Below are 16,018 nucleotides of genomic sequence, written 5' to 3' on the forward strand. Positions count from 1 at the left end.
GACCGGGAGGCAGTGTACTTTCACCCATCGCAGAAGCCCGCGGCTCCCGACGTGAACGCACATCGCCACTTGATGACCGCGGAGGAGTCGCAGCACGCTCACTCCAGTGCGGATGCGGCAGGTGTGGAAACAGATCATCATCGTCGAGGTGATCGAGGCGCGCGAAGTGATGCGGACACGGCTCTCCATATACCATAAATGCAGACCGACCGACTTGGGACCTCCCTCGCTCACCGCAGCGCATCGAGCCACCGCGGCCATCTACGCACACCTCCTCGCGGTAGTCCGACCGGGGCGTCACAGGCCCCCCGTCGTCGTCCGAGCAAGTCGAGCCCCCCGGGCTGATGCCGTGGGCGCGCGGATCGACAACGTCATTTGTCTTACTCTCGCGACTCCCCAGCGCCGACCAACGCCTATCTCCGACGACCCTCATGCCCAGCTTCGCTTCCCGCAAATCGCGCCGCCGTTCGTCCAGCCCATCGAAACCAAAGGGCCGAGCAAATCGACGCGGTGCCCGACGAAGTGGTGGACTCCCCGCGGCGCGCTGCAGCACCATGTCGTCCATGGTGTGGTCCATCTGCCAGTAGTCGTCGGTCGCAGGTCGACCAGTCCGCTGATGCAGCCCGTCAGCCCGTCCGTGCATCTTCTTCCGATCCCACATCCAGGCTCGACACAAGTATAGGGCACACGTGTACAGCGCGCCAACCACGACAGCAAAGCCAAGCTGAACCATGAGCGCAGATAAACCCACCAAAAAGCTGTGTAAACCAGGATAGCTTGCCATGTCGTTGTTCCAGCACAAAACGACCAAGCGGCGCAGAATGATATACCTTTCATTCCAGCTGCCGTTTGACGAACATGTCATTTGACCAACTGGCCGCCATGCGGTGCGTTTGTCGTGCGCAGCCAACACCATTTTATGCATTGAGACTTCGTCGTGCTACTGGCATGGAGGCATCTCTCGAAGAATATGGCAACCGGAAACAGACGAGTAATGTGTCAGTATGTTGATTGATTATACGTACCTATACCGCGTCTAGAGCCCACCGCAGAATCAACCTCGCAGGCAAGTGATCTAACGACGTGGCAGAAATCAGACCACTGTCAAACGCGCGCTCCCCGTCACTGCTCGCTCATGACCATGTCCATGTTTATGCTACTCCCATCGGTGGCGGGCGACCACTCATCACTGTCTTCCATGAAGATGCTCTCGTACGCCATGCGCTCGCTGTCGCTGAAGGGACTAGTAACGAGGCCGGCGTCCTTGAATAATCGGCGGTCTGCAAACTCGTGGTAGTTATGCAGAATCTCGTCTTGGTGAAGACTTCCGCGGTCCGCAATGATAGCATCCTCGGATGGCGTAGACTCCACCGGAAACGCTGGTGACGTTGATGAAGATGAGTATCCGCTATCACACTGTATCTTGACCGGCTGATCAAAATCATATCGACGACGCTGAGGACCAACGAACGGGTCGTTACTTTTGTGCTCAGCGATTTGAGGTATTCCCTGCGAGTATCTTGGCACGAATGAATCGTCGCACAACAGTTCCTCGTCGCTTAGCGCATCGTCAAGCTCGAGCATCGAGTCGCGACATCTACGCTTGGAGGCAGTCACCGCATCGACAACTTCAGGCTTCGAGACCTTGCGCTTCTGCGGACTGGAGTACATCACGGGTCTGTTGTGGACGACAGTCTCATGGTCAGATCCCGCGCTGGAGATTTCCAGCAAGCGTCTTAGGTAGGTCTCACATGAAGGAAGTCTGTTTTCGGCCGGGGTGAGAGGCTGGCGTGTGGGCGTGACGTCGAGTTTCATGCTCCAGCGGGACCGTCTCTCGAATATTACGTCGTCTGGAAACAATGTGTTTATTGTAGCCATAACCACAGTCTCGACAGTACGCGGTTTGCCCTGTAGATTCGTTAGCTTGGAGTTACTCAGGGACAGGCCGTACAGACGTCGCGGGGGTGGCCAATAACAGTGTTGAAGCATCTCTTGACCGGATCCCAGGTAAACGTCGCAGGTGATCTCGTGATCACGTATTCGACCTGATCAACGTAACTATCGCAGCTGGGTGACCTGATGGGACTGTCTATTTCTTTCCAGACGAATGGCGTGATGCGGTACGTTTCACCGCTAGCACGGGTCGTGGGAACGTGCAGAAATCGAATGTTTGGGGGCTGCCACGCGACATCACCAGTGGCCGTCAAAACCCACCGCGAAAACTGAAAGTCGAAGTTGGCTTCAAGGCATGGGCCGTGAGGGCTGTGCTGGAAACAGTCTTGTAGGCGAAGGAAGTTATGCAGGAACAGCGATAACCCGCCAGAGAAGTGTGACCAGCTTGATGCAAATGAGGCGGACTCATTCGGAAACCGATCGTGGAACATGCCCATCATGCTGTCAATGATATCGATAAAGATGATATCGACGATGCGTTGCGGCTTGCTGCGGAGGCACTCGAGCATGCGAGCGAAGAAGTGGACCTCTTCGATTGCTTCTGCATCATGTAAGTGTAGTTCGTATGACGAGAGACGGAACCCACCATTGCTGTCCATCAAATCCTGGACAACCTCCTTGCTCAACACTTCTCGCACCTCGTTGTGCAGACATTCGTCCAGGAATTGGTACCACATGGTCAGCTCCGTAGCTTGAGTACGTGACAAGCCTTTCCAGCACTCGATGACATCGAGGTGATTGGGGTTTACTGGATACATCTTAGTGCGTGCAACAGGATGTGACGAAGTCTGGCAAACCATTCTCATTGAAGGCTGCACGACGAACTTTGGGCATCAAAGCGTCCGACACGGCGATGGTACGTCCGAATGAAAGACCACGGAGATGGACGACTATGGGTACACGCGCTACCAATGCTCGAATCTGCTGCTCGCGCGGTGACGGTCGGAAGGGCAGAGGATGCGCATGACTGAAGACGTTGGTGTCGGTATTGATGACGGGCTGGAGGCATACAGTCAGCGAATGTCAGGATTCGCGGTGACAATACTGACTGTCTCCATGATGAATGTTGCGTGCTCCGGTGTTGAATGATGCTTGCAAAAAATACAGCGCTGGCTGGTGCGTGGTCGGCGAAGAACCACAGACTGTTAATGTAGGCTCCAATGACTATCTTGGGCGGCAGCTGCCAAAGGGCACCCTGAAGGTAGCCACACCTTCTAAATGGCATCCATTGACGCACGTGTGGTGAGTCGCTCATTCTTGTTGCCAAGCTTGGAGATTTGGAGGAAAGCGTCAACGCCATACCCTTCAAGACTGTGGATCTCTAGACTCCCAGCCCAATACTCGGCATACAGTCGCGACATTGGAAGGCCAATGCCAAGTCGAAGGTCAGGCGCTCTTGAGGTCAAAGATGCCAGCGAGCCCCTGTGGACTTCAGCATCACCTGATCTTGCACTGTATTTCTGTTGCAGCTCAGATGCCGACTTATCACCGACCTGTAGTTCTTGCAGCGTGCCTAAGAGCTTTGGTACCCTAGCGAGATTTTTCAGCCTCTTCTCACGACGTGGGCCCTTACTGAAACTCCACAGGTACGGCAACAGGTCATTGGGTATCCCACCGCCCTGATCCGAGATTCTAATGATGACATGCTGCGAAGTCTCGCAGATTAGGACCTCGATCGGTGGAGGTTTCGCATCCTTGGATTTGCGCTGCTCAATGACAGCTTGTATCGAGTTGCGCAGCAGTTCGCCGATAATGTATTCGAGATGGCTCAGAATGTACGGGAAGGTCGCGTCCAGGTGTCCGTAGATCTTGATCTCAGGAATCTCGACATGGTCGCCGTACGCACGCTTGATCAGCTCCTGCGTGGTCTTGCCGCACGACTCGACGATTTCTTTGGCGTTGCATCGCAGGAAGATCTCGCCGACTGCTTCCTGATCCTGCGGGGCTTGCGCATTTGGAAAATGCCACGGTGAGTTGAACGTATCGCTTAGAGCAAGATGCTGCTCTGCGATCACCCGCCTAGAGATGCGCTGCATTTGTCAGCATCTAGTTCCTGCTTTGCAAAGCATCCACATACCGCTCGCAGCATTGTAGTCATGAACTTGTCTGTCTCATCAGGCTTCATGAGGTTGCGCACCTCAAGCACGCCAATCGCCAGTCGCGGTATGACGGTGGCATGCTCCTTCAAGGTGTCTTCCAGCACTTTGCAGTACCGGTCATTATCTTCTACAGATCGAATCTCGGGAACGCGGCGGAAGCGCTCGAAGGCTTGCAGGTACGACTCATATACGTGGGCAAGGTGAGGATTTGCAACGACGACATACGGAAGAGTTTGGATGTCGCGCAGGCGGTGGGCAAGTCTGGCGGCTTCAGCGAGTGTCACTGCATATTCACCGATGTCTAATACCTTGTTGGCAGCTCTAGCCGGCAGTAGTTGGCCGAGTCGATCAAACGCGACTCGGTGAGCGTCCTGCCAAAGAAGGTCAATTGGCGCAGGCTTATGGGCCGCGCTTCACGCTGCACCCATCTGTGAGGTGTAAGTTGAACGTTCAGTCACTAGGTGAGGCTTGAATCATACTCATCGAGGGCTGAAGAAGGCTTCCATTTGGGGGCGACAGCTGCGGCGTGCGCACGCCTCCTCTGTGTTTGGGAAGCTGGAAACGGACGAAGAGCTCTAGTGAAGCTTCTTCGGGGCTGTGCACATGCACTGAGGCCTCTTCTGGATACATGCATTGCTGTGGAAGCTTCGATGTTCGAGTGTGGGGAAACGGTGAGCTGTGAAGCTTTCTCGAATCAGCGCGCACTAGCTATGACGCAGCACCAAACATTCGCTGAAGTGTCCGATCGCCGCACCGTGAGTACTGAACACACGTTGGAGATTACTGCAAAAGACAGCAAGCGGGCTGTTCAACCTCGCAAGCGCCTTTGCTAATTGTGGCACTCGACGATCGTCCGTGTGATGTCTGCGCTTCACAGGCATGACGTCTGCAGCCGCGGCCCTTCGCATCCATGGATCTGCCCCATCTAAAACCACGCCAAGAGCAAGCTATTCACTGCAGCAAGCCTATGTAGACTGCCGCGCACCTCGAGCGCTTCTCCACGACCGCAGCGCCTGTGCACCGTATAATAATTCAAGCTTTCTCCCTTAGTCGTGTTCGAGTGCACGGAACGGCAAGGCGTATAATTCGCTCCTCATTGTCACCGCCACCTTTTAGCGAGGCACGCATCCTTACCGTCGAGCTGCCTGCTGCGACCGCCCTCACGTACTTCGTACTCTTTCGTTAAGGCGACTGGCGCGCAGTATTTCTCCCCCAGACCACTCTGCGTTGAGCGCACAGCGTCGCTGCCTATTCCGCTGAAGCTACCGGGCCCTCGCTCGCTGCTGCCCTTCTGTCTGCCCCGCCAGCACCCGCTGCTGCCGAACCCGCCATGGATCAGGTAAGCTTTGCGCGGCACATGCGCACAGTACCTACGGTAAACAGACGGTCTCTGACACCCCCACAGACCGGTAGCGATATGCTCATCGACCACGAGTACGATGAGAAGCAGGGCGAAGTCGCCATCATCACGCCCGCCGACTCGGACGACCAGATGGACGAGGTCGACACCGACCCTGCGCCCCGCGCCGACGAGTACGATGCCTTCTTCAAGAAGCACCTGCCGGAGCTGCCCGACCAGGGGACCGAGGCAGAGGCACACCACACATGGGAGATCCGAGACTGGCGAACCCTCACGAGGAAAGAGCATGGCCCCGTCTTTGAGTGTGGCGGACAGCCATGGCGCATCCTGTTCTTTCCATATGGCAACAATGTCGACTATGCGTCGTTCTACCTCGAGCAGGCTTACGAGGAGAACGAGATGCCTGACGGCTGGTATGCCTGCGTGCAGTTCATGCTGGTCCTCTGGAACCCGAACGATCCCAGCATGTACACAACACATACAGCGCACCACCGTTTCACCGCAGACGAGGGAGACTGGGGATTCACACGCTTTGCGGAGCTTCGAAGGCTCTTTGCTAATAGCTGGGACGACCGGGGGCGCCCAATGGTAGAGGGCAATGCCGCCAATGTTACCGCCTATGTCCGGGTGCTCAAGGACCCGACTGGTGTGCTGTGGCACAACTTCCTCAACTATGATTCCAAGAAGGAGACTGGCATGGTCGGTCTGAAAAATCAGGGCGCGACATGCTACCTCAACTCACTTCTCCAATCGCTGTACTTCACAAACGCCTTCCGCCAGGCCGTCTACCAAATTCCTACCGACGAAGATGACAAGGGCAGCTCTTACGCATTGCAGCGCCTTTTCTATTTGCTCCAGAACACAAACAACGCTGTTAGTACTACGGGTCTGACGCACTCCTTTGGCTGGGACTCGAAGCAGATCTTCGAGCAGCAGGACGTGCAGGAGCTGTCTCGTGTACTTATGGACAACCTGGATGCCAAGATGAAGGGTTCTGCGGCTGAGGGTGCCCTTGAGCGCATGTTCGTGGGCAAGATGAAGACTTACATTTCCTGCATCAACGTGGACTATGAATCATCTCGGATAGAGGACTACTGGGACATTCAGCTTAACGTCAGCGGGAACAAGAATCTGGACGACAGCTTCAAGGACTACGTGCAGGTTGAAACTATGGACGGCGAGAACAAATACTTTGCAGAAGGCTTCGGGCTACAGGATGCCAAAAAGGGAGTAATCTTCGAGAGCTTCCCGCCTGTTCTGCATCTCCAACTCAAGCGCTTCGAGTATGACTTCGCACGCGATGCCATGATGAAGGTCAACGACCGTTATGAGTTTCCGGAAATCTGGGACGCTTCGCCATACTTGTCCGAGGGGGCCGATCGATCAGAGCCTTATGTGTATCGTCTACACAGCGTCCTGGTACACAGTGGAGACCTCAACGCCGGTCATTACTACGCCTTCATTAAGCCGACTAAGGACGGGCACTACTATAAATTTGATGACGACCGGGTTACACGAGCGACAAAACGCGAGGCACTGGAAGAGAACTTTGGAGGTGACTACGCGCAACCACCGAACGGAAACGCTAACCAGCGAAACCCCTACACAAGGACTTGGTCTTCCAAGCGATCCATGAGCGCCTACATGTTAGTCTATATCCGCGAGAGCAGGATCGACAGCATCCTTCCAGACGCAGCAAGTGTCGCTCCACCGAAACATCTAGCTGAGCGCATCGCCGAGGAGCATGCAGCGTTCGAAAAAAAGAAGAAGGAGCGAGAAGAGGCACACCTCTACATGGACGTTGCTGTCGCTTCAGAGGAGAACTTCAAGGTCTACCAGGGATTCGATATCGTACCGTGGAAAGGTGACACCGAAACAGAGGCCAATCCCAAACAATTCCGCGTTCTTCGCAGCACCAGCATGGCTCAATTTGCCTCACTGGTTGGCAAGGATCTTGGCATCGAGGGCGACATGCTGCGGCCATGGTCTATGGTCAACCGCCAGAACGGCACTGTCCGCCCGGACACCCCTCTAGAATTCCCAGACATGACCGTTGAGGAAGCTGCTGCCAAGCATGGTACAAAGCAGTCGGTCTTCAGATTGTGGATGGAGAAGGCAGTGCAACGTCATGCAGATGGCACACCTGTATTTGGCGATAAACTTCTGGAAGTCAAGGGTGTCAGCGACAAACCCATCATGCTGTTCCTTAAGCACTTCGACGCCAAGACACAGAGCCTGTTTGGAGTTGCCACATTCTACGCCGGATATCAGGAGAGAGTGTCCGACCTCACCCCAATCATCAACGACATTCTGAACTGGCCAAGCGGAACGCAGATCAAGTTGTCTGAAGAGATCAAGATGAGCATGATCGAGGCGATGAAACCCAAGACTACCCTCGCACAGTCAGAACTCCAGGATGGCGACATCATCACAGTGCAACGAATACTGACTGATAAAGAGGTCGAGCAGATCCGATCGGCGGGAGGTCATGTGGACGCCAAGGAGTTCTATGAGTTCCTCCTGAACAGGATCAACATTGACTTCGTTCCAAGGTCCCAGGCGGAGGGTGAAGAGCTACCGTCCTTTGCTCTGACATTGAGCAAAAGGATGACTTATGATCAATGGGCTGCGAAGGTTGGCGAGCACCTCCAGTGCGACCCAACACATCTGCGCTTCACGACTGTCAGCACCGCTGGCAAGCCCAAGACACCTGTTAAGTACAACGCTAACCACACACTGAACAACACCATGTTCCCTGGCCCGTACAGCTACGCGCAATCTGCAGGTCAACGAGGAGATGCTCTATTCTACGAGAAGCTGGATATGAGTCTCAAGGAGCTCGAGCAAAGACGGCCCATCAAGGTCACCTGGCTACCAGAAGGCCTGCAGAAGGAGGAAGAAGTCACGCTCATGATCCCTAAGAGTGCTCATGTAGCCGATCTTCTCGACGACCTGCAACGAAAGGCCAATATCAGCGAAGAGGTGTTTAATAAGGTCCAGATTTGGGAAGTGTCGATGCACAGGTTCTCCAAGCAGCTGGCGGCAGAGCTCCAGATCACTGCACTCGCAGAATACTCGCAGGTCTATGCAATGCCTGTGCCAGAAATTGACGCGCCTCGAAAAGTGCCGGTATACCACTTCGACAAGGATCACACCAAGGCCCATGGCATTCCGTTCCAGTTCGCAGTCAAGGAGGGCGAACCGTTCAGCGAGACCAAGCAGCGCCTCTCAGATCTGACCAAGATCAAGGGAAAGCAGCTCGACAAGATCAAGTTCGCCAAGGTCCCAAGAGCACAGTACTCCAAGCCCACATATATCGAGGACGATGGTGAGTTTTCAATCATGTCATCGTTCATCACACGCTAATAATCCGACAGACGAGGTCCTATGGGATACACTAGGTGATGATCAGTCACTTGGGCTGGACCATCCGAACAAGAGCAGAAGCTTCTGGGGCAAGTCGGACTCGATCTTCATCCGATAAGCACTCGGGGTGTATGAATGTAGGATACATATTAGCTACGACGCCGTTGCATGGCTGTAGGGGCATTACTATGGCGGGGCGTTATCATTTCTCGACACAGCGGCACGCGTCTTGGCGCGCATGTATCTACCTATTGATGGCGCATTAAAGATCTTGATATGGCTGCCGTAGCACAGTTGCGTACGGAGATGCTCATGGGGGAGGTAGAGGTGTTCAAGCTGTGCTTGAACGCACATGGTTGTGGTGTCGAGTCACTTCAAGCAAAATACAATTGAAGGTCAACTGTCACAATTACCCGCAATACACGTCAAGCATTGTTTCAAAACTCACTAGATTGTTAGGTCTTACTGGACGATTATCGTCAGCAGCTTTGGTGCAACTCTAAGTGTTGTTGCGTGCACAGCAATTTATTTTGTCTTCATGGGCGAGTCCTGCCTGTAAAGGTTGATACTCAGAGCGGAGTGCTCTCAAAGCATAAGCCACACCAACAAAACGTGAATCCAAATATCTCGCCCAGAATGTGACACGCTATAGATAAAACATGTACAACACCAATTCACCTCGAAGTATCAACCCTCGTGATTGTGGTTGAGCACCTCCTGCCAAGTGTCGGCCGCAGACGCGCCTGGTTGGTTAAGACCATCCCCGGACTCCCTGCAGCGGCGCCAACCGCCGAAACGCCGACATTCGTTGTCGACAGCTGTTACGAACCAAACACAATAACAGCGACAACAACCTACGGAGTCGTCACCCACCCACGGAGACAATGCGGTCTTTCGCCACAATAGCCAGCCTTCTGCTGGCATACTGCACCGCTGTATACGCCACCGCTCTGACCTACCGCCTCGATGCACACGAGAAGGCCTGCTTCTTCGCAAACGTAGAACACAAGGGAATCAAGGTCGCGTTCTACTTCGCCGTACAATCCGGCGGCTCGTTCGACATCGACTACTCGGTTGTCGGCCCGGGATCCAATGGCGCGAACGAGAAGGTCATCCTCGACGGCACGAAGGAGCGCCAGGGCGACTTCGTCTTCACGGCCAACGAAGTGGGCGAGTACCGCTTCTGCTTCAACAACGAGATGAGCACATTTGCCGAGAAGCTTGTAGATTTTGAAATCGCCGTACGTCTTCCTCATTGCAATACTGCGTTCAAACTTCCCCTATCTAGCAGCTCGTATATTAATACCATTGATCAGGTCGAGAACGAAGCCCCCCGCGCCGCAATCCCCTCCAAGCAAGGTTCCTCCCCCGAACAAACCAGCATCCTCGAAGAGAGCATCCTCAAGCTGTCAGCACAGTTGTCGACCATCTCAAGGAATCAGAAGTACTTCCGCACGCGCGAGAACCGCAATTTCAGCACCGTCAAGAGCACCGAGAAGCGCATCCTCAACTTCTCGCTCATGGAGGGCGGATTGATGCTTGTCATGGCGGGTCTGCAGGTTGCGGTTGTGAGGTTCTTCTTCCAGGGCGCGAGGAAAGGTATCTTATAATCTTGTAACATCCCTTTCAGTTGCGTTGCATTGCATTGCAGTGCAACGCAGATGGACGAGCGGCCGCTGATTCGATTGGTAGGCTATGTATGAGCGAGCCATCTCACCATTGGCGCACAGTATTGAAAGAGCAGGGACTCACGATAAGATTATGGGAAGCTGTCATAGCAACGATCCAGTTGTGGGGTTGAGGGTGTTTGGAGGCGTTGCAATGGTTTTGCCAAAAAAGTTGTACCAATAGCCTGCATTGCAGCGAAGTCATCGCGTCGGCACTAGGTGATGAATGAACATGTTTTCGATCGCGATCGCACCCACTCGTTGTTCCAGGGATCAATTGCTCGATTGCCCTTACAAACTGTCATCTTAGGTCCGCCGACACTCCCGATCCCAATCAAGTACCCACCCAGCTTCATCCTCAGGGTTCGATCATACGATTCCCCTCGGATCATCAGTGTTCGGATCCTCTTGGTTTTCACTTCACGGTCCTCGTGCCAAACACCTAAATGCTGCGCATCACTGCTGCCTCGACGATAAATTGTTCGGACAGTAGTATCATACGCGAACAAGAAACAACCGACAAGGTGCTCGCAATGTTCGAATTGCAGTATAGCCCGGCCATTGACCCTTCAGAAGTGCCACAGACGTCTCTACTGGGTAATGCAGCAGCCCGCGGCCTGGAGTCGCAGCTATCGATTCCTCTAAGGACTACACATTGACGCATTCATGCATTGAAGTGGCTGAGATCTTGTGTGCTTGGCAGGTTACTCGCGTTGCTACATGACGAAGCGATCCCTCAGTCTGAATTCTCCTGTCTTACTTATGTCGGTCATCAATTGCCCGTTCTGGCGTGGCAGCCCTGTGAGGGGTTTCGCGGTGTAGGTGTCTCCACAAGCACTGCGATGGAGACGTGTGGGCCTGCTGTCTTTGTTGAGGCAGATTGGCAGTAACACGTTCTCAGTGGAGACTTTCCGGGATATTCTGTCCACCGGCTCGTTTTCGAAGGGCGCGCCGCTGCGTTCAAGCCTCACTGCTATTGCTGGTCTGGTAATTTGCGATGTGCAAGTCCGTGGGACTGCTGTTTGTACTGAAAATGTGGAAAGCGTCTTGTCTGGGCCTTCCCACCCTCGCGTCCCAATCTTGGACTGCCTCTCTGGGTGTCTGTAGAGTCTGTCAGGTTCCTCTGTTTGTTGGGCAATGGCAGCTGTACGGTAGCGATCAGGGGTTCTCTGGCATTCTGCGGTGGATATTCTGTGGTAAACATTTCGCGGCAGACATTCTGCGGTAGACACTCTGAAGAGAAATTCTGCAGTGGACATTCTCTGGAGAGGAATTCTGCGGTAGATGTGGTGGGTCGTGTTAAAACTCGGTGGCAGAGAGGTATATAGAGACATGCTGGGGGCCTGTTGGATGCTACTTCAGCTCAGTGCTCGACAGTCACACAATCTACACATTCATAGCGAGCGAAAGCACAGAATACATACACAATTCTTACAACACACACAGCTTCACATCACACAAAGTAAGTCTCCCTTTCCCCATCGTCTGCGTGGGTGCCGTGACTTCTCTGCCTTCGCTGTGATAGTGAAGGCTGTGAGAGTCGTGACATTGCGTGTTGCAATTGCTTCATTGCACCTGGTGTAGTAACAGTGTACTGACTTTATCAGCCTACCAATCCACCCTTTGCAGGTGTAGACATAGATTCTACGACCTTCCAAACGCACACCCCTCACCACACATCGTAAGTACCATTTTAGTTCCTGTTCACTGGTTCTGAGCGAGATTTCTTTCCTTCTTCCTCACCATGGTTCGACTGTATTTTCTGTTTCACCGCCTGCAATTTTTTTGCATGTTCGCCTACCGCTCTCGTCCAATGACTGTTACTGCTGTTGTTATGGCTACTGCTGTCACACACGATGTTGGCCAGAGTGAGGCTTTACGGCTCAGGGTCACTGACCCATGGTCCGCCTGCACTACCACGCAATTGCGCCAATCAGAGACTTTAAGTCTCTGACAGGTCGCGAGGAGACATTTCCGGACAATTACCCTGACCGCGAAATTGTCCGGGTGTGGTGAGGGTGGCGATGAGAGTGTACTGAAGGACTCCTGGCTGCAGTATGGCAGCCGTGGATTTCATCGATCGTGCTTTGCAGCTTCGTACTCATGAATCACTGGATGTATACTGACTTATCACAGGCATCAACGTCAACATTGCTGCTTACCCAGATCTTGTTCCTGCGCAGCTGGACATGGCCGCTGTGCCTGTCCACCAGCAGCTCGAGCAGAGGGCTGCTGCTGTCGAGCCCCAGCGGGCTACTCCCGCCAAGCGGCAGCAGTCTGCTAGGGGCCGCATCAGCGTGGGCAAGTACAAGCTCAAGCAAAGGCGGAGGAGCGCAAACGACAGCTACCCCGGGCTGACCGGCCGTGAGCTCGAGGACGTCGAGCGGACGTACCACTGGGTGATGCGTGGAAAACACCATGCATCGCACAGGTCGGTATTCTGGACTGGGAAAAAGATGGACGTCGCGCTGGCCCACCAGCTGATGGTGACGATGAATCCGGCGCTCTGCAAGGAGCACGAACAAGTTCCCGTCGGCATGCCCCAGCAGGTCAACAACCAGCAGGACTTCGGGTCGGGATACCATAGTTCCTTCCCCCTCCAGCAGCAGGCCTTCATGCCGGCTCAGCAGCTCCCATTCGGTGCAGGCCACGGCGCCAAAAGCCTCTCCGGTCATTCGCAGCAGTTCAACACTGCTGCAAACCCTCTCCCCGGTCTGGGATTTCAACATCCCTTTCCCCAGCACCAGCAGGCCTACGTGCCTGCCCATCAAGCTCCCTTCGGCATGCTGGGGCATGCCGAATTCGCCCAGGGACAGGGGATGAGTGACCCAGCTCCCCATCATCAAGGCCTGCAGGCCCCCCAGCCTACCTGTCAAGGATTCTTTGGCACGGTGGCCAGTGCCGAAGACCTTGGTCAGGCGCAGCAGTTCAACATTGCTGCGTACGCCGCCGGGGACCCCTTTGGTCTGGCGCAGCAGCACAACACTGCTGCATACGTCATCGAAGATCTCCCTGGTCCGACGCAGCAGCTCAACAATGCTGCGTACGCCGCCGAAGACCTGCCGTGGGATCTGCTGTCTACCTCCGCATCGCCGAGTGACTTGGTCATGGGTGGCGGTTGGTCGAGCGCAGAGTCTTCACGGAGGACCAGCAACACCTCGCTGGCGTCTATGCCCGGGGCTGCTGGGGGTAAGATGGCGATCAAACTCGACCTCTTCGACTCCTACGAGATGCAGTCTTTGAGGGCGCTTCTCCCTGCGGGCGGTGAGGACCTCTCAGCTGAGGTCTCTTCTGAGGAGGGGGTTGTGGCAGTTGAGGATGATTTCTCGTGGTGTTTGGAGGACTAGGCGGAGATGCAGTTTTAAAGGCGCCAAGGCCTTTTTGATTTCATTTCGGTATCTTTCGGTTGGCCTGGCTTTTTGTATTTTACTTTCGTTTGCACTGATGCCCTAGTTTCTCTTGTCGAGATGTTGAAGTCCTCCGCAGCCAGGTTGCTGGAGGTAAGTGGTCTTGCGCAGGGCGCTTGTCCCATGAGCGATAGGGACATGGTTTCCTTACTTCTTTGATTACACATTTAGTTCCTCCCGCCCTCGTTTTGAGAGGCTGCGGCACAAGTACGGCGTCTTTTGCGAGAGCGGTGAAATCGATTCTTCTTGCCAGCGTTGCGATTTCTACGAGTTCAATTAGCTATGACACATGGAAGACCTTCGTCCAAAGCTTCGGGAAATGGCGATTCCATTGCGTACATTGCAATCAGCAAGCAAGTAACACCGCTGCACAGACGGCACCAGAATAGAGTCAACTAAATTCCTCGTGCCTCACTAAAAAAATAAGATTCCATATCGACTGACAAGACCTTGGCTAGAATGAAATGCAACGATCTATTGGTATATGTGCGCATGCAAGTACAATCGGCAACAGCCCGCCGAAGTGGAGACTTGCTCTTAAAATGCCACCCGGTGCATGCATAGGCCGTACAGTGGTATAGTATACAGGTGCATAATGCCAGCTCAGCTGAGTCAGCCCAGCCACCACGCCCTGCAATGTTCGTGAAGCGTGGACGTGAGCCGTTGCGGTATTGAGTGACGCTCAGCTCAGTCCATGCCGACGTACTTGAACCACAGCGGTCTGCAGTCCTCGCGGTTCAGCCACTTGGCGCCGTCGGTGAAGCGGCCGGCGACGCAGCCCTTGCACTTGGGGCTCGTGGGGCAGTTGAAGAAGGGAACGTGCTGGTAGCCGATGTCGCGGAACCAGTGGATCTTGGACTTGTCCTCGAACAGACCGAGTGCGACGCTGTGTACGGGTGCGTCGCCCCAGCGCTCGTAGAAGAAGCCTCCCGCACGGTCGAGGTGGTCGAAGTAGTCGCGGTACTTCTTGCTGCGCCAGAAGCTCAGGTCGGCGATCTCGAAGTTGGACCAGAAATGGCACGTGGAGTACCCGTTTGCTTTCTTGTTGTTGTCTGGCCGGCGTGTGTTGTCTTCCAGCCACTCGCGGGCGTTGTTCGGGTGGACGTAGTCGGGGTGGTCGTCGAGGAACTTCTTTGTCTCGGGCCATAGCGTCGCAACGCTCTCGGCGCTATCGAAGAGGTTGATGTTGAAGCCGTAGGTCTTATTGTGGTCCTGCATCCATGCAAAGACGTCGTAGTCGACGTCGCAGAAGAAGTGGACCTTTGGCTCGACTCGCCAGTAGTACTGCACATCCTTCAGCGCGGGGTGCTCGCTGAACATGCCGCTGTTCCATCTGCACATCTGGTGGTACGACCTCTTGTCCATGTATTGCACTTGCTGCGCCTTGAGGAGGGATACGGATTCCTGGTAGAGGTCTTCGTTGATCCACGACGGGACATCCCAGTGTTCGGCGGGCACGAGCTCTGGAGGACGTGTCAGTAGGAGGCCCGCAGTTCAGGTGTGTTTCTGGACGTACCATATCGCACCTCGGCATTTGTTGCTGCGCGCGTCCGCGTCTTGAACTCGTCGGTGAACGGCTTGTCGTTGAAGAAGGTCCACGGGTAGTTGAACTTGTGGTTCCACGTTCTCTCGAGGTCGTGCATGCTCTGGAGCATGTCATCGAGCTCTTCATTGCGTACCAGACTCAGGATGGTGGCATTGATGCGTGCGCTCTTCGGATTGTCCGGGGCGTAGTTGTTTCCGTCGACTCGTCGCAGAGGCTCTGGGGGCTCTCCGGATGCTGTGCATCCTTGTCAGCTGTTGCATCATCCCAGGATGGCGTGTCTCGTATCGACGTACGATCTGACTGTGGGTCGTGGTCCCATTGCCCGTCTTGGGACAGCGGAACTTTGGTCGGTACCTGCAGTTGACCGGCAGACGGCGCGTTCAAGATCTTGACAAACAAGAAGAGGAAGACGCATATTGTGGCACCTGCCAGGATGCGCATGCTCTTCGGCAGCGCCATGATGTGTCGGAGAGGAAGTCAGAGGGCGCAAACATTGTCCTGAGCTTCGGCGGATATAATATGCGACTCGTTGGTAAGTTTCACCTGGGTTGCGTAATGGGCCAAGCCACATCTGGAAAGCGTGACGGAAAGTGGAGCCCGGCAGCAAGGGCGTCAAGCCC

The 16,018-nt window shown here is 54.6% G+C and overlaps 5 protein-coding genes across 5 annotated transcripts; 2 read left to right on the forward strand and 3 right to left on the reverse strand.

Moving 5' to 3' along the window:
* Nucleotides 1-887: 887 nt before the first annotated feature.
* On the reverse strand, nt 888-2,832 carry M421DRAFT_420953 (uncharacterized protein). Its single transcript, XM_033592663.1, has 3 exons — nt 2,540-2,832; nt 1,956-2,494; nt 888-1,908 (listed from the first exon to the last, which is right to left on the reverse strand). The coding sequence occupies exons 1-3, from the start codon at nt 2,709-2,711 to the stop codon at nt 1,123-1,125; spliced, it is 1,497 nt and encodes a 498-aa protein (XP_033448660.1). The 5' UTR covers nt 2,712-2,832; the 3' UTR covers nt 888-1,122.
* Nucleotides 2,833-2,963: 131 nt separating this feature from the next.
* M421DRAFT_160413 (alpha-ketoacid dehydrogenase kinase) lies at nt 2,964-5,034 on the reverse strand. The gene is made up of 4 exons (XM_033587667.1): nt 4,532-5,034; nt 4,361-4,480; nt 4,031-4,313; nt 2,964-3,983 (listed from the first exon to the last, which is right to left on the reverse strand). Exons 1-4 carry the CDS (start codon nt 4,684-4,686, stop codon nt 3,168-3,170), a joined length of 1,374 nt encoding a protein of 457 aa, XP_033448661.1. The 5' UTR covers nt 4,687-5,034; the 3' UTR covers nt 2,964-3,167.
* Nucleotides 5,035-5,382: 348 nt separating this feature from the next.
* M421DRAFT_101213 (ubiquitin carboxyl-terminal hydrolase 21) lies at nt 5,383-10,556 on the forward strand (the record flags this gene model as incomplete). Its single annotated transcript, XM_033586614.1, has 7 exons — nt 5,383-5,391; nt 5,458-8,740; nt 8,790-8,871; nt 9,073-9,076; nt 9,759-10,019; nt 10,095-10,377; nt 10,537-10,556. 7 exons carry the CDS (start codon nt 5,383-5,385, stop codon nt 10,554-10,556), a joined length of 3,942 nt encoding a protein of 1,313 aa, XP_033448662.1.
* Nucleotides 10,557-12,189: 1,633 nt separating this feature from the next.
* On the forward strand, nt 12,190-14,279 carry M421DRAFT_392198 (uncharacterized protein; the record flags this gene model as incomplete). Its single annotated transcript, XM_033590019.1, has 2 exons — nt 12,190-12,313; nt 12,582-14,279. 2 exons carry the CDS (start codon nt 12,190-12,192, stop codon nt 13,790-13,792), a joined length of 1,335 nt encoding a protein of 444 aa, XP_033448663.1. The 3' UTR covers nt 13,793-14,279.
* A 260-nt stretch (nt 14,280-14,539) lies between these two features.
* On the reverse strand, nt 14,540-15,857 carry M421DRAFT_62966 (glycosyltransferase family 15 protein; the record flags this gene model as incomplete). Its single annotated transcript, XM_033596024.1, has 3 exons — nt 14,540-15,315; nt 15,369-15,632; nt 15,692-15,857. The coding sequence occupies 3 exons, from the start codon at nt 15,855-15,857 to the stop codon at nt 14,540-14,542; spliced, it is 1,206 nt and encodes a 401-aa protein (XP_033448664.1).
* Between the last annotated feature and the right edge of the window lie 161 nt (nt 15,858-16,018).

This window comes from Didymella exigua (assembly GCF_010094145.1).
Source record: "Didymella exigua CBS 183.55 unplaced genomic scaffold M421scaffold_14, whole genome shotgun sequence".
NCBI lineage: Eukaryota > Fungi > Ascomycota > Dothideomycetes > Pleosporales > Didymellaceae > Didymella > Didymella exigua.

Coding starts and splice junctions, on each gene's coding strand:
- M421DRAFT_420953 (XM_033592663.1), bottom strand. CDS start 2,711: ATGTATCCAGTAAACCCCAATCACCTCGATGTCATCGAGTGCTGGAAA. Junction 2,495..2,539: donor GGATTTGATGGACAGCAATG/GTGGGTTCCGTC, acceptor TACATGATGCAG/AAGCAATCGAAGAGGTCCAC. Junction 1,909..1,955: donor TTATTGGCCACCCCCGCGAC/GTCTGTACGGCC, acceptor ACGAATCTACAG/GGCAAACCGCGTACTGTCGA.
- M421DRAFT_160413 (XM_033587667.1), bottom strand. CDS start 4,686: ATGCATGTATCCAGAAGAGGCCTCAGTGCATGTGCACAGCCCCGAAGA. Junction 4,481..4,531: donor CCTTCTTCAGCCCTCGATGA/GTATGATTCAAG, acceptor TACACCTCACAG/ATGGGTGCAGCGTGAAGCGC. Junction 3,984..4,030: donor TGACTACAATGCTGCGAGCG/GTATGTGGATGC, acceptor TGACAAATGCAG/CGCATCTCTAGGCGGGTGAT.